General features: G+C 36.7%; 1 protein-coding gene across 4 annotated transcripts in view; it reads right to left on the bottom strand.

The window, feature by feature from the left end:
• nfatc1 (nuclear factor of activated T cells 1) overlaps nt 1–24,834 on the bottom strand; it is a 102,767-nt gene that overhangs the window by 20,085 nt on the left and 57,848 nt on the right. For 2 of the 4 annotated variants that reach the window (XM_088929720.1, XM_088929721.1), the window contains exon 9: nt 12,704–13,399. In XM_088929720.1, the coding sequence (XP_088785846.1) occupies nt 12,704–13,399 (696 nt within the window). The remainder of the gene's footprint in view (nt 1–12,703; nt 13,400–24,834) is intronic. The other 2 variants (XM_088929722.1, XM_088929723.1) reach the window with 2 other exon arrangements.

Genomic DNA, 24,834 nt, shown 5'->3' with positions numbered 1-24,834 from the left:
CCAACATGCCAGCCATTAATGAGCTTAGTGTTTACTTTTCAGACTGACCTCTGTTAACGTGGTTTATTGGAGTGATCTGTGTCCAATTTTATATTTTGATTCTTATGTAATCACTGTTATTGTTATAATCATTTATATTATGTAATTCTAATATCTTTTTCAATTGATTTTTGTCATATAAATTCATTAAATACAAATTTTCAATGCTTCTGCCTATAGCAAATTCCATCCAGATCATGTGCTTCTTACGTCTGTTAATGGAACGCAAGTGCAAGGCACATCAGTGATTGTTTTATCAAATCTAGGCTAGTTTAGTTTTCTACTTGTGTAGCATCTCAAATTCTTAAAGGTGGGGGAAGGAGGTATAGGAGATAGGAGCTTTGAAGTAGCCCATTTAATAAAATTAGTGTAGGCTGTTTATCTAGCTGCGTAATGTAGAAGAGCTGCTGTTTAATCCAGCTGTTTCTTCAAGGATGACAATATGGCTACTTATCTTGTACTAGATTTCTGCAAATATGTGCAAAGAAGTGCCTACAGTTTTCAATTAGAAATGCACAGCTACTTAATTTGCAATTACTTATATGGCCTATCTCTTGCCAGGGTTTTGGTGTCATAGTACTGGCTGGTTTATCTCTGGTTTACCATGTAGTAGTGACCTCTGCCAATCTGAGCTTCATCTAGTTGACACAATAGCTTTTCTGTTTGCTTCCTTGGCTTGCAGAGAGAAGAAAAGCAGATGGCTTGGCAAAGCCAGCATCTCAGAGGACACATGTGTGTTCTACTCCATCTTCCAGGCTGGTGCAGCATTTTCAGTGGAGGGTCAAAAATGATTTAGACTGAGCAATTGTAAGTTAAGCAGGAGACATAAAAGGCGAAGAACACTTGTTGGTTCTAAGTGTGCAGCACAACATGTTTAGACATTTAATATAGCCTTTAATGTAAAAAACTGATTAAAATGTTTTACCTGAAAATATTTAGGACACAAAAATACTTTTGTCACATTTTGTAGGATGGTTGTGTAGAACAAAGTTGATTAATTTTAAATTGATTAATTTAATTTATCTCGCTTAATTACCTGCAACAGCATAATTGTTTCTCTTATTTCTCTTCTCTTAAACACATACTGTAAAGCAGAAAGGCTTATGACAAGAGTACTATATATATATTACTTTGTGAAGTCATGAAGATTATACATTGAACCTTTAAAAGTAATTTGGACAATAGGATTATTGGTTCAGATGGTTTTGTTGTTAGAAATGTCCCCCATATTGCAGGTAAATATTATGAACTAAGTAATTAATTTTAAAAAATGGAAAGATGTTTTCTGTCATCTAACTCCCCATTGTTTTTGTTGGTATAATCTGTCTGAAATTTAATATATCCTGTCCTATATAACAGTCTGACATTTTCTGAAGTACACTCCAGTATCGTCACCAATTCTAGAGGAGCAGCACAAACAATTTTTTGCCTTTTTAGTGTTTCATGAAAGCTGTTTTATAATTAGAATTGATTTCCAGCTGGACATCTGTCCTTTTATCTGTCCTTCTTTCTATCTGTCAGTTTCAGTATCTTATTTTCTGGAACGTGACTACTGTTATAAAGTAAAAATTGCTTCAAGACATCTAGACCTGACACTCGAAAGGAATCTGACAGTATATTTTGGCCCCTGGTCTTATCCACTGCATCATATCATACATGCAAACGAATATCGATTAAATGAAAGCCAGACATCTGATCACAGTCAGCTAATGACATAAGCCAGTGATGTCTGGAGCATATACAAGTCATCCTGCTTTCTGCCCATGTGTCCTCCTAGCAATACTAAGCTGTCCAATTATACCCTAGACATAGCCTTTGGTCCATTGATGCCAAACTCACATGTTCCCACTGTCTGGCCACATTCTGTGGGCAACAAGAGGCTGTTTTCCAGGGATCTGATCACTTCAATGTTTTAAAAGAATGCCTTAAAACCAAATACTTAAACTGACCTTTTGTAAAAAAATATAGAAATGGTCTCTTTCAGCATGTATTATTAAGTAGAGCTTTGTGATGCCTTGTAAAGAAAGGAGGCTTTAGAAAAGGGTTACTGAAATAATGTTTGTAATAATGCCAAAAGGCTGGTTGTACTTTGTTTACTGCATTTGCGTGTTGAAAACATATACTGTAAATATAGTATAACATATATATACTAAATATAATACATATAATAAATATAGTGTAAGTATAACAAAGTGCTTCTGAAACTGATTTTTTTTAAATACCATGTAATTCTCAATAATTCCTGCAAGTGATCTATTAAAATCATAAATGTTGGGCACTGGTAGAGCATTCTAAGTGAGTCAAATGGTTTGACAATGATTTGCCTACAGGTGTCACAGAACTCTGAAAATATTGCTGCAGGGTGAATTCTTCAGACAGATGAAAGGCCACACATCTATTGACAAATTTGAGTTTTGCATTGGGTAAAAGTTTGTTGCCAGTTTTAAAAAACATTTGATTAATTCTGTGATTTCCCATTTAACATTACACTTATTGTATGTTGCTGCAGATTATAAAATAAGTACACTTCAAAATAGTAGCAAACTGTAAAACAAAATGAATCACAGATTGTCCTTTCTTCTTGATAAGTTGATGGGCAGCATCTGCAACATTATTTAAACCTACTGTACAAGAGAAAATGGTCAAATATACACAGATTTTATATTCAATAGGTATACGGGTTTATGGTGTCTGCGTACACAATAGGCTTTTATGTTCAAACAATTGTTACCAGTATCATGTCACTGTCTATACAATAGACCTTTATTTCATAAGAGCTTAATGTGAGTCCAGATTCATACACATCTGCTGCATAAATCTGCCCTTTGATTAATAATTGTCTTCCTAGCCGTCTAACCCTTGCTTAAGCCTTCTGGGGGCTTGGAGACCCACTTTTGATTTAATCTTAAGTTTTTCTTTCCAATACAGTCCCAGAAATCCCCAAAAACCCAAGTTCATTTTTTTTTTACTTCAACGTGAATTCAGTGAGTGCCAGGAATACAGGATCTAGAATATTAAAACAGAGCAGAAAAAAAATCTATATCCCTTTTAAAATCATAAATTATAAAACCTTTTGCGTTTACCTGCCAATAAACTGAGAAGCAGCCCGTGGCCTCTTGTACATTATTGTCTTGACACTGCACTTAACCAACAGAGAGCACTAAATGTCTGCATCTATTAGGGGGTTATTGAGGCCCTTCTTTCAGGGAATACTACTGAGGTCACAGGTTGAGCATTGTAAAAGCGAAGCTTCTAACCACGGACTTAACCATCTCATCAAAATGGTCTACCACTTCCACTCGCTCCATAGCCATCTCCATTAAAGTCCTTACCCTAATGAATGATTCCCCTTTCCCTCACTAATTCCTAGCCACAGCGCCAACCTCCAGCCCCCTGAAATGTTAACGACTCAGCATGTTTTATCGCAGCATGTACACTCTCAATCATCATTAGGCTTGCGGAGGACCTGGCCCTGGGCAAGGAGCCAGATGAGTAAAAGTTTCCATGAGGAAAGGTTTTTGTTGCCTCCAAAGGGAAACCAGCAATGTCGGACAGGGATCCTCAGAAATTTCAGACGGCTGCCTTATTAGACGGGAGAGACAGAGTGTCTTTCTCCAAATGAGCTTTCAACCTGCTTGTGGCTTTAATGACATCTGGACTGAGGAAAGATCAGCCTGCCACTTCTAAAAAAATAAAGACACAATTTTAGTTCAGTAGTCCAAAGTTACACCATTTGTAGATTTTTCATCTCCACTTCTTTCCTGAATCTGCTTACAACCAGCTTCTTAATTATTTTGATGTTTAATTATCAGGAATAATCTGTAACATTGAAAGTGCTGATTGCAATGAAACACTGCAAAACAGCTGTATAGAAGTGTTGACAATATATAGGCAACATAAGCAACATTTTGCTTTTGATATGCAGACCTTCTCTATACAACATCATGGAACTTCAAAATCTGGGGTGTCTAAGCCTAGAGGGCCACAGTGACTGCATGCTTTCACCTATGCTCTTATGTACTGTGTTACACCAAATTTGGTCTAACTTTGCCAGATGTGAGAGACCCACAAAACCTGTTGGAGTGTGACCTAGCAAGACCAGAACTCGACATCCTTGTTCCAATAACTGTCACAAGAAAAATGTTGTTGAAGAGAAACACAAAACACAGAACCAGAAACTGCTACATAATCATGATATTATTCCAGGGTATTATTCCATGGTACAACTCCAGGGCCCTAATTTTTGACTTGGCATATGACATGTGGTGGTAAAAGATTGTCACATTGTTTCTGTGTTTAAATTGAACAAATTTTAAAAAATAACACGAGGTAAAGCAAACTTTCAGCACATAATTGAAGGTTGAACTTATGACACACCATTGTCTTTGCTTAAAGGCTTGCAGAAAAGTTCAATTTTGTAAATATTTATGGGCCATTTTTGACTACCTGTTAAAGTTATGTATATGTATGTACTGCACACATGAAAACAGCTCTTTGTGAATAGATCTCGGTGTAGTGAAACACAGCTGGCAAAAATCTGCCACTCTGATTAGTAGGCTGCTGTACATTCAAAAACCTTTCATGATATCATTACTCACTTTGTACTCTAATGTGAAAAGACACACAAAACATTTCTGGAGTAGGTATTATACAGATCTCTACACAGCTCTGAAACTAAACCCTCAGCAATACTGTGACTTCTTTGTCTCAAAACGTAAGTTGTATAAGTGCTGAACTGTGGCCTGGTCTCTTCCTGTTGGCAATTTCCAATCCAAAGAAGAGATCACACAAAAGCCCAAGTTCACCAAATAAGGACACGAAAATGATGTCACTTTTTTTCCTTTTCCCCTGATGAGTCTGACTTACAAGATATCGTTCATTTTTGTAAACCATTACTACTGTTCCCACACAAGGTGAGGTACAGTCTTGGCCAAAAACTGAGTAAGGCCAGCAAACTGTGTTAACTTATTTAGATATGTTTCTCATGATAAACAAATGCCCTGTCAACACAAAAAATAACTTTTTATTTTTCTTCACAATCTCCCATATTTTTCTTTCACCTTTCATGCCCTCATATTGTAATTATCATTTATTGTTTGAGTTGGCTTGTGACTGCAACACCAGCACTTGCTGAAGCATTGTGCAACCCACATTGAAAATAGTTTGATTTTGTGTCCAGTATAAAACTTAGTCCATAAATTGTTTGAGGGAAGTGGGTCTTCTTGCTTTAGATGGGGTGAAAATGTCTGGACTTGGGCACAGGATGCATATGAACTAGCGAAACCCTAGCTGGTAGATCTGTACCATTTGAACCCCATGAAAACTGCGAATTTATGGCAGTACCCTTTGTGAAATCCTTCTATTAAATGTGCCTCTTGGAAACTCTTTTTTTTAAATCTATTTAAAACACCTGATCTTCTTGAGTAAGAAATATTGATTATACTATAAATAATTATAACTATAGTTAGTATGAACCAACTCAGATTTCTGCTCTGTGGCTAAGAGGACATTATTCCAAAGGTCTTATGATTCAATTTAAACATCTAAATTCATAATGTGAGAGGTCAGAAATACTCTTGGGCTTTTTAGTCCAGAACTTACAGATTCATGACCATTATTTTCTAAAAACATTATATCCAATCCAAATAATATAAAAAATACAATGTCAGAAATGTATGCTTCATTACTTGAGAGTACCCTCTTACTTCTAGAAAACAAAATGAGTACGTCATTCCCAATAGAATTAAACTCGCATTGGCATCAAACTGGTCATTTTTTCTCTTTAATAATTGTTTATTCTTCTATGAAGTAGGGATGTTTAAAGTCACCAGTTAAACCACAATACAAACAGTAAGAAGTACAAAAAATAAAGTGTTGTTATGGGCTTGTATTTGAGCCTTTTCTGAGGTGTTAGAAAAGAATGGACGGTGCAAAAACAGGTAATTGAGTTGTGGTCAATAAACAGAAACAAGGAAGATGAAACCAGTTGAGAATACAGAACAGGGGAACATATCCTTAGTTTACTATTATACTATGTTAAAGGACAATGATAGTGTTTGAACTGTTGCTTTCAAAGTAGCATCTCATCTCATCTCAGTTGTACTGTGATACACTGAAGAATACTAGAACACAAAGCACAATACAGTTTTAACAATTCCTAATGGAAATAAATGTAATCTAGAATTAAGTCCCAGAGTTAAGGAAACTTAATTCCTTATTTATATTGCATTCACACAAACACACTGTGAATATAACCGCATGCCAAAATAGATTTGTTTCCAGCTACATGATTACTGTTGTCTATCTGATGCTGTCTAGTATAGCCAAATTAAGCTACTAGATTTCTGTGTTTTCATTTAGTATCCACACTGGAGTTGTAAACTTTGGGCAAAGCATAATATAATGAATGTCTGGGAGCAAGTGAAACACATTTTATGATCACACACAGTCTATTACCACCTACCCAAGGTGTTCTGTCAATCATTGCTGACTGTGATACTCTCTCAGCTGAGACATGCGCATGAAATGTACAATCTGTTCAATAAAATACAGCTGTTAGGAGTGCTCTGCCATCTTTGTTACTCATTCTTCAGATTTGTAAGTTTTCTGGTTTAGGGAGACAATCTGAGCATTCATGAATTTTGACTGTTACTTCAAACAGTTTGGATTCCTTTTAATGAATAGAAATATATACATATAATATGTTAACCCATGTTACTCCCTTTGACACAGTCACCCGTGTTTATATCACTAGTAAAGTTAACAGTTTAATTCATTTGCCTCTAAAATAATAAATTACAGAGCAGGCTGGGGCCCAGACAATAAATCTACTGTACTGTCTCACAAAGGGATGTTATCGTGTCTAGTTCAATCTGAAATACATCAACAGCATAAAATATAAATATAATATGTGGGAGCCTCAGGAGACAAAAACCATTATGATGTAACTCCTTCAACAGCACGTGACCTATTAGGAGAGACACATAAATCAGTCACATTATAAATCTGGCTACTTAACATTTCCAACGAATGTTCATTCTTTCACCAAGCTTCCATAAATTGTTAGTAGCAAAATATAAAAAATGCTGTCATACCCATTAATCTCAACTGATAACTGGGTAATGTTCATTCATGAACCCTGGGTGTATTCTGATGTCTACCATTTTGTTAACCGGAATTCTTTTTTAATTAAACTGTTCATATTTCAGGCATTCTTAACTGGTAACTATAGGGTTCTCGGCGACTGGTTAGGGATTTAACACACGCGGACCTTTGAAAGACATTTCCTTTTTTGTAACATATGGGATTAAATTATATTTTTGAGCTCAAGGGTAGTTCATGTATCCTGTTAACTCAAAGGACCAACCCTGTACTGGGACACTTAGTGGTGAGTGCTATATCACAGTCTAGTGAAGACATGTAATCATATTTTAGAGGATCCTTTACTAGCACACAGGGTAATGAGTCTAAAAGGAAAACCCACGTCTCCTGACTTTTTCAGATTTATGTCATGTCGAGAATGGGAATGCCTCATTTGGTAGACAAATTCAAAGTATGCTATTACCACCACATACTTACTGGGTCTCCATGAACTAACCAAAGGTACTAATTTAAAAATTAGATGACGTTAAGTGCGCCATTTATTGTGGTCAGGAGGAGGCACTCCAGTATCTTTCGGCAATCAATACAAAATTCCGGAGAATCCCTAATGCATGTATTATTATATGATGTGCAGATATATTCCACAGAGTTATAGAAATTCGTTATGCTAAAGTGACAGCAGATTAGGTGAGGATGCAAGTTAGCTGTGTTATCTGAATCTGAATCTAATTATACAAATTTACCTTGCTTTCATTTTGTCTCGGAATTTAATCAAGTTAATATAAAGTAAAATAATGCATTACAACTTTTCAAGCAAAATACTTTATAAATAGCATTTCTAAACACATTTCAATTTTTACACTTATTATTTTCTGAGTGTCCTTGTTACATAATGTCTCACTTATAGTGTGACCATCAGTCATCAAGACACAACCTCATTCACTTTAGAGGAAGTGTTTTTTTCAAGTTAACTTTAAGTGTATTTGTAAAGAAGCTTTAATATTACTTATCAGAATAACATTTGTAGCTGCAGACTGTACATCGTTTTGCTATAGTTTTGATAACTTTTTGAGGTTTAGAAACTTTATTGTATGGGCTTTTACACTACATACAGTACAGCATATACTGTATCTTAAGACCTACAGTAAGTCAGATGTCTTTTGTTCCAAGCAACTTCACCAATAAAAGGCACATCATCACATTCAGTTAAGAAAATGCTGTATGTGTTAAGAGGCATTGAAACAATCAAAAAGTACATTGTGATTTCTTTTTATGTAATAACTTTCAATTTTAAAATAACATTAAAATCCATGTTTACTGTCCATGCCTTTTCTCTAATCAATTAAGTTCACATTAGTGTCTTAAACTGGAAGACATGGCATAACACATGGCACGATTCTAAAATTGAACACTGACTTGTTCCCTCCAAAAGGGGGAGGTTTCAAACAGCACGTATTACGAAGGATTTCAGATTGCAATTATCAGGCTTTTATATGAGCAGCAAACATCAATGAAAGATAAAAACACTGCCCTTAAACTCTTGCTGGTGTTGGTTTGAAGACACAAATTTTGAATTTTATGTGCATATTTAATATTTCACTTTTCAATTTTATTTTTTGCAAGTTGTTTAATTGAACATATTTAAGTTTTCTTACATGATTTATGCCATATAACAGAGTTAGAAACTAAGGCTCACAAGACTAAATGTCACTGATGTTAACTTCCTCATCTATAGTCCGGATTCATTAATATTTTCCTTCCAGCATTCATAGCTTAGTATCCATCCACTAGCATCATCCCCTACCCCACCTCCCTCAACATGGAGGACCCTAACATCCTAATCCACATGGTCACCCTCATCCTTCATAAAAGACGATGCTGTAATCCTCTGCATTACTAAAGCAGCAGTGTTAGGTTGCACGTTATTGTCTGAATTTATTGAAAATAAAATAACACAGTAGCCTTTAACCTGTACAGTTTCCATAGCTCTTCACGTGTATTATTTAAAGCAACCAACCATCCCCAGGAAATGTCAACCTCACATTCTCTGTTCACATTTAGCCCAATCAGAAGATGAATACTAATTTTGTTATGTGTGGGAAAAAAAGAACTTCTCCGAAAAAAGTGTTCTTCACAAGAAGATGCCCAATGTTGATAGATCTGAGTACTTCTGAGGGCACTTTGCAGTGCTGACAACAGGCCCATAGCTTTGGATTTCTGTTTATTTATGAGGTGAAGACAGAAGCAGTCATCATGGAGGCAGTTGTGCTGACAGCTACAGTTTGACTCAATTACAATTCCACTCCAATTTCTTTTCGAGCTGCTGTGCAGATATACTTCTGCCTACTGTTGGTCTCATGAATGCTGCTCATTTACAACTAGAATAAGCCTCTAAAGTCCCAATGGAACTGTGTTCATATGTTGTTGGGAGAGCCCTGCTTTTGTCATGTTGTCGGCAGTAGGGTGCTGGTCAGCTTGAAGCCGTGTAAGGTTTTCACCGAAGTACGCTAGCATTCCGAAACACTCTCGCTGGAAAACTACTGTACTGTAGGTATGAGGAAACCGATGAGAGAACTACAGTTATTTGACTTTTACACAAAAAGAATTTTACAGATATTTTGTCATGCTTGCCTTTTATAAGCTAGTGACTAAAAAAGTATTTACCACAGAAACCTATTTACCTGACTTTTTTAGAAACTGTACTGACAAAGCAACTCTCGATTGCAAGAGACAAAAACCTTTGAAATTTCCTTAGTGCAGGCTGCCTACTCTACATACGACTGCTTGAGTGCATGGGATTTTTTCAGCATGGAAATAATTCTTTTTGCACCATCAACGTTATCTGTATATGCACAAGCACCAATGTCTAATGCAATGTCTAGACTATGGCAGCATCACTAGCTTTACCTTGACACTCTGATTCTTGAACTCAGTAAGTCGTAAGCCGTAAGCAATAGATTTGCCAGTGTCAAGTACCTGGTACCTTCTCCTGTAAGCTCCCTGGCATTCCCACGCGTGCTAAATTCCACACATGCTCATCCAGGAACTAATTATCCGACCACGTCTCTCTCTCTCTCTTCAATATCTAAACACTCTTCACTGGCTTACCCACGCTCACTATTGAGAAGTCTTCCAGAGCTTTCTCTTGTGCGCACTACTATTCTCGACCTGACTCCTTTCACTACCCGACCTGGTTCTCCTACTTTTGACTTCAGTCTTGCCTAACGACTTGGATTTGGAATATTGGATTTACTTTTGCTCGTACTACCTTCCTCACGGCTTCGCACAGGGGTCCAACAACTCACCCCTCTCAGAAATCCTGACATCCAGAACTGAGAAAGTGCAACTTAGAAGTTGAAGACATGTGCTTCTGGACAAGGAGATTATTTGGGAGCAAACGCTTGTACAACCATTCTTTTGTCAGATTAACTGCTTTTTTAACAAATTACAGTGTCCAGTGTTAGACATTATATCAAATAATTTTTATTTCTCATCAGCTCATTGTTGGTGGATAAAGTACTGTTCCATGAAACACTACTGAAATTGAACTAGTGTTAGCATAGCATAAAGCTATGGCTGACAATGTAATTTAACAACACCTACAAATGTTTACTGTATAAGTTGCAGGAAGTTCACTTCTTGTTTTTAGTAATTAGTTAATAATTGGATTAATAATATTACTGGAGTAGATGGTTCTAATTTTATTAGTTCATTTTTTGTTATTTTCAGGCTTTTAATTCTAAAGAATCACATTGTATTATTCAATGCAATTCCTAATAATCATTACTTGTTTTGTTTCCCAATGCATTAAAAAACATACTGACACTGGCAAAACCTTTGGTAAGAAAATGCATTCAAAACATAAACAAATGATTACTTTTGATATCAAACTATTAGAAAAAATATAGACCTATAATCACGCTGAAAACTAAGTGCTGACACAGAATTCATTTGGAAGTTAAAACATTTGTATGCATGTTTTAGTTGGTACAGTATGCATACTGTATCTCACAGGCAAATTGCTAGTCAATGCTTACTGGAACCAGAATACTTTATCTCATCTCCAAGTCAGTGTTTTTGACAAAAAACCTGTTTCAAACCTAAGATTTAATAGTGTACTACTTCACTTGATTCCACTCTTGTGTTGTTGTATTCACCACAATTCAACAATGATCGCTGAATGCTCACCAACAAACCTAACAATGCACAAGGCTATTTCTACAGTTAATATAGGAACCAGCGCAGCAAGTGACAATACAATACAGTAGTTATTCTGAAGAAACTGGGATGCAAGCCAGAAGTTCCTTTTGACCCATGAGTCCGATGATGAGAACCTTATTGCAGAGCATGTAAAGTGGGAAAAAATGAATCTAAAAAAATTACCCTGCTTCTTGTCAGTCCCAACAAAAGCAAAACCTTTTTGATTTTCTCTGAATAGGAAAAAGACCACACCAGGAAACACTTCTCCATTGTTTTATTTCCTTCAGTAGGCCTTATATAAACAACTTGGATCACAATGTGTGTGTTGCTGCCTTTTTTTCTCCTGTTTTACCTTAATTTTTGCTAGTTCTGGCAGAACATCACTTTATTAAATCTTTAAGAGATCTAATTGATCTTTAGTATCTGAAATAAACTGTATCTCAAGCTTCTGAGCAGTTGTGCACTTTTGAGAAACGCTGCTTTTAAAACACAAAGTTTTTGGTGACAACCGCTCAATCTTGATATTTACTCCAACCTATTTAGGCACTACTGGGGGAACAAAGAATTTCAAATATTCACAACCTACGCCAGTGCAGATACAGAATGACCAGGAAAATATCAATGCTTATAGTCGAAGTTTATGTAAAAGAGGAATTTTTTGTGTCAGCTTTATTTCGCTACTGGCCTCAAGATGCAGTTCTTTTCTTTTAAGTGTACAGACAAATACATTTTATGAATAAAATATTTCAAAGCACAATAATTTTCCAGATTCCTCAACATGAATTACTGGCAAGAGAAAAGAAGGCAATGTTTTCCTTGTTGGGGGACCCTTGAAGAAAACTTTGCATAGAACCCAGTGCATTAATAATTAACCAATTAATAAATTGGGTTGATGAGAGCCAGTGGATTAATACTGTATTTAAGTAAACACAGACTTCAAGGTGTAATAGGCCTGGTGTCCCTGACAACACCACTGTGCCCTGTGGGGTTCAAATTGGGTTTATGGGAGTCAGAGCATTAATAATTAACCAATTAATAAATCCATTTATGGGAGCCAGTACTTTAATAATTAACCAAATGATAAACTGGGTTGATGGTTGTTAGTCCATTAATAATTAACTAATTTATTAATAGATCAGGTTGATCTGAGCCAGTGTATCAATTCACCAATTAATTAACAAATCAAGTTGATGGCAGTCAATGCATTAATAATAAATTAATTAATGGGGTTGATGGGAGCCAGTTCATTAATAAAGAACCAATTAATTAATAGATTGGGGGTGATGGGAGCCTGTGTATTCATAATTAACAAATTATTGAATAAATGGGCTTGATGGGAGCCTGTGTATTGTTTTTCACTTACCATCATCTAAGTACATCTGGTCCAGATCCTGGGGCTCTTGCTTGACTGTGACAGGCAGAGAATGCTGACTGCTCTCTTCCTGCAGCAGCGGCAGTGGCCCTGGCTGCTCTGTGGGAGAGCCATTTCTCTGTGTTTTGGGCAGTGGTTGCCCCATGGCAACAGGCTGTGGCGGACTGTAGGCCTGGGCGTATGATGGCTCCTGGGCAGCAGAGGGAACCGGAGAAGAAGAAGGACTGTTGGGACAGAGCGTTGGCTGTTGGTAACCATGAGAACAGCTGCCATTCAGATACTGACTCACCTGGGGCTGCAGCATGATGAGAGATGATTGATCGGGAGAGCTCGGGTGTACCACCACTGACCGACTGGGCACCTCCTGGATTGTGGCCACGCCTGCCGTGGGTTGCTGAAGGGAAGCCAACTGGTTCTGCCCACCAGAAAGGCATTTTGAGTAGGCGGAGGGAGAGAGATCGTGGAGTTTGGGGCTGGAGCTCGGAGAGGAAGGTGGCATCACCATGTGTCTCTGCTGACAGGAAGGGAAACTGGCCACCAGACAAGAGCCGGGGTCCGGGGGTATCATGGAGGTCAACACTTGCTGGTTGTAGTACGACTTCGAGTGCGCGTTCAGTCCAGAAGCCACCGGTCCACACAGCTGGGCGGACTCGTAGTCATCATTCGGTTCTGTTTTTATTATTGGAACTGAAAAAAAAAATTGAATAAACACACGTTCAGAATTCATGTGACTGAACAAGTGGGCTTGTGGCTAGGATACCCTCAGCAAAACAAACAAGCTCTTGAATGAGAGTTCTGTGTGTCAGTCGCTTAGCTCTCCCACCCAGTTGAAGAATAAAAAAAAAACTAAAAAACTGGATGACTCATCAGCACAAGAAAGTCACAGCTGGTTCTAATATTCAAAAGGCCTATTTTCTTTGGATTCTCCTCCAGCTCTAATATCCTATAAAAGCATATTTTTAAACATTTCGCTGCAGCAGGAGCCTTAGACCCCAGGGCTCCACAGTGTAAAACTAATTACTTGCTTTCAGAAAAGAGCAAGGCTCAGACTGCAAGACAGACTGTGCCTCTTATGAAATAGCAATCTGTGTATTTCAGCAGATCCCAGGAACCCTCATTTAAACTAAAGGAAATGCTCAAGGAAATGCAGACGAGTTAATTGAAAACAAAAAAAAATGCTAAGTTTAACAGGAACTAAGTGCTACACAAGGTTGTTGTGGTTCTAAAGTATTCACTTTGATTAATTCAAAAAGATGATTAGAGTAAGTGATTACATTCATTTGCAAGGAACAGCAAGTTTCAACATCTGTGCAAAAATAATATTTATAATTGCTTGCTAAGCCATAGCTTTTCCAATCTACTGTTTTTGAAATACTTGGGCTCTTTAAAGATTATAGGCCCATATAACTTTCATAAATTTAGCTGTTTATTTTAAACTACTTTAGAATAATTAAGTATTACATCACAAGCACACTCTCTGGAATCACTTCCAGGCTACAGGATTTTTCTTCACATTGTTAAGACCGCAGCGCACAGAACTGATGGAGGAATGATGTAGTTCTCTTGAGAACACCAACAGCTTACAGGGGCTGTCAAGGGTTACTGCACAGAAGGATGATGAGAACATGGCTGACTTTGAGCCTACGCAATCCCAGTGGCCCTAGTTAGGACTGTCACTGCTTGGGGAATCCTATTTACAGTCAGCTAACAGCACAGGCCAGAGTCCAGGCAGCGACTGTAAGTTCTCTGGGCTGTAAGGCCCTACTCCACTCCACATAATTGGGAACCACAGATTTACTGTTTTTGCATGAGTTACTTTTATGGTTTTAAGAGACACCTTCTGTGCTAGCATGATGACAAATATGGGTGGACAGATGGACTACACCTCACGTATGCCAAGCATGGTTACCCTTTCAGATCCAGAAAATGAACACACATCTTTATAAAATCTGTTTTTGTCTTCTAATTATATCTTATTTTTAAACTAATTCCATACTCTTCTCCTCATCACAGTAATAGTCCCTTACAGAGCAGAAGAATAAAGGCAAAAAACCTGGGTTTTACACACCACAAATTTAAAAGAAAATCACAAATTTCACAATATTTATAATATATTTGGGAAAGTAACCTAAGATTATTCCCCTCCCTCCCCAGACTGTACACTGTTGTGCAAATGTCTTTTACACATTCAAAGCTTACTGTAAATGTATATCACAAGCAGCATAATCTAGCCAAATTCTTCACTAGTATTTTCAACTATTAATTATAATTAATAAGAGACTAACTTTTTAAATAATTAATAACTAATTAGAATAATAACTAATAGTTAATTTATTTTAGTCCAAAAAAGGATAAATCATTAATTCACATTGATCAGATTATTGTACTCAAAATCGACTGTAAAACAACAGCAAACAAAGAAGTTAAAGGATACTTTTTAAATGACAAAAATATAACAGGAAGGACAGTCAGCTTAAAGCAAAATAACTAATCACTAAAAGATTTCCTCCAAACTGTGTGAAAAATATTTAATTTCTTTCTATAGTGGTATGTACTAATTTATCCAAGCAGTATTGCAACAGTAGGTACAGCATTCCAGCTCCACTGCATAAAAGATAATTAAAACAGTCTTAAATAACAGTAATAACAATGGAACACACAAAAAGCAAAGCCCACAGGAAAAAAACCCTGAAGAACATAAAAAGCTTCTAAAATAAACATGTCTAAGTACAACAAAACTGGGCGGGTGGGCCCGGTTCCAGGTTTTTGGAATTAGGAATGGGCACAGTAGCCCTCAAAGGCTTCATAAATCTGCCAGCAGGGACAAGAAAGAATTAATACCACTCATCCCATCTCCCTGCTGCCAGAATCACTACCAACACATACTGAAGCTTTAAGCTGAAAATACAGCTACAGAATTGAATCCAAATAAATAAAAAAATAAAGCTATACCTTTCAATCTGCTTCTGTTTATGTTCTCTGTAAATACAGTTTTAGAGGGCAAGGTCATATGGTCCTTCCAATCAGAAGGCATTCTATCCTAGAAGAACTTCTCACAGATTTTATTTCTTTATAGTGAGCACCTATTCTTGCTATGCTTGTACAACTAATGACTCAAAGTAATTTTTATTTAAATCTAAACACATCTAACAGATACTAATTCCATAATAGCATGTGTTTTAAATTCCTCTGCTTGCTCGCCTGGATTGCGGTCTTGTTGTTTCCTACCTGATGATTTATTAGGGCAGCACTGGCTTCTGCTCTTGTTTTCCTTCTTGTTCTACATCTAAATATTTGAGCCTTTGCAGGTTACTGCTTGCAGTTCATTTCACAATGCTGTTTATTTAAGATGTGCCTCTGTTATTTTTATTGTCGTTATATTGGAGGACTTGCTTCCCCACTTGAATATTGAAAACCCTTGGCAGCTTCTAAGAGCTGCTGTAGGTCTGTAAATTGCATTTATTTTGAATTTCCAGGACACTGTTGCTGTTCCCTTATTCACAACCCCTCTCCTCCTTAACACATTCTGACCCTGGTTACATCATCATAAAGCTCTTGAGGACAGACAAAAAAGGTGGATTACCCAGTTTGTGTAGGACTCTTTGAAGAGGGCTCTCTGTTTCTAATCATGTTCCATGAACAATATTTGAACAGAGACATCTTGATGATGCAAGCCACAGAAACTCAATTTTTAAATAGCAAATGTTCCTATTTTGGCAGGGAGGGGGGAAGTGTGTTTATCAGCACTTAAATGCACTGCACAAAGAAAGATGAGTGGGAGTGCAAATGTTTGCCGTAGCACCAGCAGACATGTTTGGGTGTATCAGTGGCATTAAAAGTAGAAAAGGCTTGCCTGGGACAAGATTAAGGGTTATAGGATGTAACGATCACAGAAGAACATAAGCAAATACCCAGAGGCTCTGTATCCACCAATGAACGTGTTTTTTTGTGGTTTGCTGTTTTACCAAATATCTTCACAAACTACAGCCTCAGCAGCTCCTCCAATGTAAAGTTTACTTTAAATAGGTCTCCTTGTGGGTGGCAAGGCGATTAGTGCTGCTGCCTCACAGCTTTGGAATCCTGGGCGTGGTTCACACTAGGGGTTCCTTCTATGTGGTGTTTGCATGTTCTCCCTAGTTCCAAGCAGATTTTATGCAGATGAACCAGTTTCCTCCCACCTCCCAAACCGCAGGATGGTTAAGTTGACTGAATTTTCTATATTGTCTATAGTATATTTGCCAGGAAATCCTTGCAATGTGTTGGCATGGCAACCAGGGTGTGGTCCCCCTTGTGCCATACACTACCAGGTTACTGCAACTCCTACCAGGAACAGGTGTCTGTCGAACATTAGGTCAATACTTCTCTTTGTATCAAGAATCATCTTTCACAGCATCAGGATTTTTTCTCAGAAGAAGTTTAGATTTTCTCCTCAACAGTTCTAGAAGGATAGACTATTTCTCTTCTTAACAGTGCTACAAGGAAAGACACTTGCTTATCTTCTCTGTGTTCATCATTTTGTAGCGATGACACACCCTGGTACGGTAGGCACACTCTCTAGTTGTGCCAGACAGAGACCCAGCACCCATTAAGCCACACATTTCACAAGTGAAGCCATTTTTCTTTTTGATTCGTTTTTGTTATTATTGAAAAAATGTATTATTCAAATGCATTGCAATCATTACATAGAAACATGACTAAAGAGTACAACTACAGTTCTAGTGGCAGTTATTAATTCATATAAATGTGCACTTTCTAGAAATTTTCACTAACCCTTTAAGTGATTAAATTTACTTTGTAGCACATTTATACTGTAAATCATAGAACAGCAACAACAACAGTAACAATGTTAAAATTTTAAGTAGATTTGCAAGTAGTTTCAAAATGTTCTTCTAATCTATGGTAATACTAATTCCTGTGAACTCGCACACAGACACTGGAATAAACCCTTAAAGATTAATGAGTAAATGCTGTACAGCACCTGTGCAAAAAGACTAGTGACAGCAGCAGCAGAGCTCACGCAGTAGGTATGTTACTGCAAGGAAGAGCGGCAATCCTCTGGACTCAGAACTGGTACAGCTGGGGACTCTCGCTGGGAAATGCATTTACGTCATTTTTTGTCTGCTTTGGAACTAAGCGATGCTCGAGTGAGGTAAGAGTCCCCAAGGTCTGTACAGCCTACCTCCAGGGACAATCCCTGGCTCCCAGGGCTGGTGAATATTAAACAGGCCTGTGGGGTTTACAGCTTCCACCTCCTGCTCAGACAACAATGTACAGTATGAGAAATAGGGGTATACGACTGGTGCTGGAGTGTACAGTGGCTCAAAACTAGCAGGGAAGAAAGACATTTGAACAATTGTAGCTGACCTCCTCCAAAAGGTTTGAGTTGACAGGAAGAGAACAACTAAGAGTCATTTATTAGATTGATTTGTTTTCCTCCAGCACGTTAAGTGTATTTTTTGAAATTCATTTTTTAAGGTTTTGTAGCTTATTTTTGTGGCTTATGCAAAATGAGAGCATGCCCACCCAAATAAAACTACTGACCGCAATAAAACACTCATCCCGCTATGTTCATTTGGTGATCCAACAAAGCTATACAATCTGTCTCCTCAAGAATTGCAATGATTACTTTACCTGAAATGAGTTTTAATTTTACTGGTACAAGTAAGCCACCCACAATAAGGAAAAGTCTCAGTACATCAACCACCTTTTTCATGCAGAAACACGATAGACAACTTTCACATAGAAATCAAATTCTTTCTCTTGTACTCCCTATTCCCTGTGAAATTGTATAAAAATCCTCCCGTTTGCAACCACCAAAGAAAGTCTCTCAGAAATCCAGCAGTCTTCTTTTTTGCAGAGATCTGCCTTCTCTAATGAAAGCACTACTCAACTCAAGCGGGATTATCAATGCTTTTTGCTGCAGAGTAGAATTTGCTCCTAATTTACTGGAAGTTATTAGAAAAGAATGATTATGCCAATCAAGCTGGAGACAATATAGAAGAAGGAAATGGAAATAACATTAACATGTTTTTCACTTAAACACAGTTGCGAGTTTTCAGATGGGCTTTATTCAGTGAGAAAAAAAATTGGAGACGATTTGGACAGGAAGGAGATGTTAGTCGAGATTACATTACATGCATTTAAATAAAGTTCTCTGCATCATGAGGTCTTTAAAGAACCTCATGATCTTCACAAATCAACTTGACATCAGGCTTTCAGGATAGGTATCATCTTCACTAAGTTTTACTTGTGGCCAGATACCAGATATCTATTGTGCCAGATATACAATGTATTGTGAGAGCCATTTCTCCAGCTCTTGTTTGTCTTGTTTGACTGTGTTTTTCAACCTGCAAGATATAATGTACAACAGCTACACCTTTTTGTTCCCTAAATCTGTGAAAATATGCTCATTTTCTAAATACTTAGTTGAATATTGTAAGACTCGAAAAACTGACCATTTTAAAAATGTATGTTTTTCTTACACCTTAGTTTATACTATAAAGCCACCAATAAGGATGACATTATTTTAGAGGGTTGTCATAGCCTAAGGCTGGAAAAAACCCAAAACTCTATGCAGAACAGTGGTATGTTGATCAGCAAAATTTACAACAGTTTACCTCTGTTTCTGTGTTTGTGATGCTTCCTAAATTTGGTATCATCTGCCAATTTAATTAGCTGGCTAATAATACCAGAATCTAAATCATATAGATCAGGAAGTGCCTAAAACAAATGTGTGCAGTACACCATGGCTTGCACCTGCACATTTACAGAGGTATGCCCCTGAAGATGATACACTGTTTCGGCTCACAGATGTGAACAGCATGCGAGGGCCATGTACAGCATATAGATGTTAATGCAAGCTGGCCAAGGCAGCCTGTGTCTCCATTGTTGAAGGATGAACAATCAAAGGGAGCATTCTTGATTCAAGCTCAGGTGTTGACTGTTAGTATCAATTGCAATACTTATAATCCTGGGGCACACAAAGAGAGGCTGCCAGTCATTAATTCCCTTGGAATAGGACTACAGTATAAACAACTCCTGAAATTACAGGAAAATATATAATGGAATAAAAGTAACCAAGGTATCTTTTAATATAATTGCTGGGTTTATGAAACAGCCTTTTGTGCCAATGTAATGTATAGAGCAGATTTAACAAAATAAATATGTGGCTATACTTAAATGTGCACAGTAATGTTCATGGTTATTATACTAGACATTTTCTCATCTTTTTCACACATGTCTAAGGTCTGTATCTTGCACGGTCCATTTGAATTATTTACCAAAATTTCAGTTCCACTTTGCTACATTTTGCTGTGCTTTTAAAGAGTGCAGAACAGCACACATTTCTCAAATGAATGTTACCAGGAACATTGTGGTCAAAGAATGATAAATTAAATATGACTGTGAGATTTTACACGCTATTTTTTTTTCCAGCTAAACGTTTTACTGGACGTTTTCTATTTGTTATACGAATACAAGAAGAAAAAAACAAATCAGCGCCTATTGATAAGAACTTGCTGGGAAACAATGCAGTGATAAGCAAGCTCCTTCATTCATTGATAAGGGTGAAGATAAGTCATTGGTGGAGGCATATGAAAATGTCAGCTCAGCCTTATCTATATCTGACAAGCTCTATAAGAAATAGAATGTCTTTTGATTATTGTGCAGAAAGAAGTACAACTGGCAGGCCGAGTATAACAGATTCTTGTGAAGAGTGACAGAATAAAACACTACTCTGGCTTATTTCAACAACAACAGTCAGAAATAAGCACATCAGTTATTAACCATTGACAGCATGGACAACACAACAACCACAAGAAGACAACTGGTTACAACACAACTGGTTACAACAGATTCCCACATTGCCTGTTGATGTAAAATGATAAAAATAATCAATGTTATGCTTTCTTTAAGCATGTTAAACATGTAAAACAACATTAAAAATGCATAGTATTCCTGAAATTAATACTACACAGTATGAATCGGATTACTTATTTTAAATATCTCATATTATTAGACTGTAGAAAGTCCATCATTAAGCTACATGAATGATTAATAAAAACCCGTATTTATGGTACTAAAGTATTATTTATTTTACTGTCACCTTGCTTAAGAATGAATACTAATAAAATGCTTATCATTAAGTGCACAGTAGTAGAGAGCTGTAACTCCACAACAGCAGTACAAAGAGGCCACAAAATAAGCTATTTCAGGGGCAGATAGAACAGTTAGAAAAAAATGCAACGTATAAATTTGACAGATGCCCAGAAAAGCAGAATACTTCTGGGCTTTGTAATTCCTAAAAGCTTTCAAGGAACTATGTAACAGGACGAAAGATCTGTACTAACAAAGAAACAACTTTCTGTTCAGAGGTGCTCCTGGAAACTGTGTTGGTTCATGCTGGAACAAGTGGCCCTTTCTGATCAGACGACTAAATTCACCCATGACAGCCCGTCCTCATTAAAGCAATTTAAAAGGGCTAGTGTATTTTTCTGTGCGCGAGCGCTTCCGTCACTATGTGAACAGACATAGTCTTTTTTTGGCATTGTGTCTTTTTTTAGAAGGTGGGTGCTACAAAACGCGAGTGCTAATGAGCCGTGTATTTGAAATGTCATCACCACAGACAGTAATAGATTTGGCCATGAAGGGCCACAAACCTTATTTACATGGCTGGGAGGAAATAAAAATACTCGATGACAGTGAATGGCTTCCTTCTCATTGTTGTGTATTTTTTTTTTTGTATTTGTACACAGAAACACCATCCTTTCTCTGAGTGTGTGTGTTCAAGACCACATGGCTCTGCTGCGTATGAAGAGGAAACAACAGAAATAGAGAGGGATGACTGAAGAGAGTGGGAAGGTAGCAACTATTTCCTGCATCTTCTTCAGCATAAAAAGTAACTGTTTTCCAAAACATTTCAAAGAATTTTAAAACAGTTTTAACAGTTCAGGAGCCAGATTATCCACCCACCTTTCAGGGTAACTTTCCTATTTTGTCAGCAAAATGGTTTTCATGGTTGTGTTATTTTGATGAAAAAACACTTACAACTGCTAGTTTCCTTTGTATTATTTCAGAATAAAACCACAAATGGAACTCTGTGTCTGGTACTTGAAGTGCAAGAGAGTGCTTTACTTGTTTTTTTCTTCCATTGCTATTGTATGATGGTCAGTCTGATATAATTTATGCATCCTATTGTAGCATCCTCAAAGTAAATGTGAGAAACATTACAAGTGTGGTGTCTGAGCAGGTAATTAAACCAAAATGCTGATCCACTTGGGAGCTTTTTTTAATTACAGTCCTGTGCTGTAAATTGCAAATCTACAGGCAGCTTCCCATTTGCCTATTTGGACTTCATTGTTCTACCCATCACATACAGAATCAAGAGTACTTGGCACATGGGCCAAATTATTTTTTTAATCCAGGTTTGGAACTAAGACTCTGAGATTTTATGGGCAGCTACGCTATGTTTCCCACACACAAGGTTTTAAAAATAATTGAAGGAGAATCTCTGTTTCTGTATTCCAAAACTCCTTAAAAAAACCTGAAAATACAACGCAAAAAGTCATTATATAGACATACAGTAGCATTAAACTATATTCAGAGAACATGTTTCTGCTTTTTGTATTATATGTATTAAATTATGATATAAACATAGTCTTGTCTTAATGTAGGCATTTTCACCTATATTAAGAATGTTTAGCTATCCTTTATCAATTCCTTATCAACACTGCATGAACAAAGAATTTAATTGTTCAAATATCTCCTGAGTAGAATGTTAAAAGTTGCTTGGTTACAAAGCCAATAACCTGAATGGGGAAGCACAGTGGATTAGTTTGGTCAAACTTTTCCCCCAAGAAAATTCTCTTTTTACAAAATTTTTACAAAATAAGAGTAACATTGGAAAATTCAGCCTAGGAGCTTTGTAACCCAGAAAGAATGAATACCCACTGTGTACTGTTTATAAGTCCAGGACCATCAGATGCATCCTACAGTATATTATGAGAAATCCTAATCATTTTAAACTTGATCTAGAAGTATCTAAGTGCAAAATATATCATTCCCAGTTATTCCAAGGATGAATAATTTTAATTACATTTCTTTTAATGTCCCTGTTTATGCCCTTCCATTTTACTGGTTGACCTATGTTTTAAATAGCCAAAGCTGTCACCTTTATTGCTTTCAAATGGCTTGAAGAAACATGTGTGACTCCATTCACCTGTTGTTCCCTTAAGCAAAAAACGACAAACTCACACACAAGGTAAACCACAGCACACACTATTACACAGCAAACACAGGGAAATACCAGTGGACCTATGCTGCTGTTTCAGGGATTGATAATCCTGGTCACATCTTGTTGATGACACAGTCCTGACTCAAGACATTAAACTCTGGACAACACAACCCATCTTTTGGACAAGCTTGGAACTCTTGAATAGAGAGGCTTAATTTTGTTTAAAAATGTCAGCTTAAGTCTTGATCTTTCAACCATGGAATAAGTATAGATGCTTTTCTCTATTGGGAGATATTTTGGGAGATATAGTATATTGGAAGGAGATTTAAAATTTCACCAGATGTCTTACTTTGGATTTATACACTGCTTCCTTATCATCCTTAATACTTCTACATGCAAATTACAATACAACAATTGTTTATTAACAATATTATATACCAAAGTATCTATTTGCCTTTTAATGCATACTTTGCATCTCCTCTATTTACACATTACGTCCATATAACAACATCTGAATTAAACTATACATTAGTCATTACTGCCATTATGTATATTATGGGATTATTTAATGTCAAACAATAAATAAAACTAAAAGTCAATGTTCACTTAAACCTTTTTTACTTTTTTGTATCCTCACAAGGTCCTCAAAATGAAATGGTAGTATGTTTGCTAAAGCAACTTTAGTCTATTTTACTTAAGCATTTCTAAAAGGGAGTTCAAAGTCTCTATCCATAAAAATATGCTGTCAGCTACTTTTTTATCTGTGTTTAAATGCACTAAATATTAATGTACGCTCAAAGATAAAAAGATAAAACAAGTACACATTATACTTTATATATGTAAATGTGTAACACCAAAACAGCAATTCTTTCAGTCTTAATCAGGATCAGTTATGGGACTGTGATGAAATCTATAGCACAAATATGTGGGCTGATACAGCCAAATATCCCATGACAGTTACCCATAGCAAATTTGCCACCAGCAAAGCTGCATCTCCAAATATGGGCCTTCTCTAACATGGCAGTCTAAGTCATTTTCCTATCAGATGTGACTGAACTGCTGCTCATTATAAACCATCATATATCCTGAAGAACTGTGAAAATTATAAAGATGAAAACCTAGGCCACATAATTGCTAATATTATCATGACAGATAATATTATCTACTTATCTTTTAATTAACTCGGGACAAAAAAAACAAAACAGTCAGGGAACATGGTAAAAATGAATCTGGCACAATAGATATATTCATATAATTACACTTTTTGAGATAAGTTGTTATGTTATTAAACATTATTGTTGGAGCTGCATTGTCAGGCACAATTCTAGATAATGATGTTCAAAGGTTTGTTCTCCAGTGCATTGGTAGGCTGAGCTTTGCGCAAAAAGTTAGAAACCAACTGATTTGGTGAAAGAAATCTTTTTCAAGCCTCTTGTTGTCTCTTGCTAGATTTACAGTTCAACCTTTATAGTCATAGTTCAAAATATCTGAAACACATTTTCCAATAAACTAATAGAATTAACCTAGAAGATTTACAGCAATATACTAGACAGCAGCGGATGTGAGCTTCAAGTGGCTTGTTTTATTTGTGGGAATGAAACTTAATTTTAAGTGTTTCATAATCATGATATTCCTCCTAGCAACATGATCTTATTCTAAAACAATCAGGTTTCAAATAAAGCCTTAACCTGTAAGGAACCACTCTTTAGCATTGTGTTGAAAGCAATGAGTGAAAATTTGGCTGTGGGAGTCTGGTAACAAAGTAGACATGCTGACTGATTCAAAGCCCAATTAACTGAGAAAGACATCAATTCAGTATGTTATTCAGTACATCATAGCTTAAGTTAATTTTTCTCTCATTCATATAGTCCTTATGAACTATGTAAAAACT

Source organism: Atractosteus spatula, chromosome 12 (assembly GCF_055471065.1).
Source record: "Atractosteus spatula isolate fAtrSpa1 chromosome 12, fAtrSpa1.hap1, whole genome shotgun sequence".
NCBI classification, from domain to species: domain Eukaryota; kingdom Metazoa; phylum Chordata; class Actinopteri; order Semionotiformes; family Lepisosteidae; genus Atractosteus; species Atractosteus spatula.
Note: the sequence above shows the minus strand (reverse complement) of the source record. Positions and strands in the feature narration are given on the sequence as shown.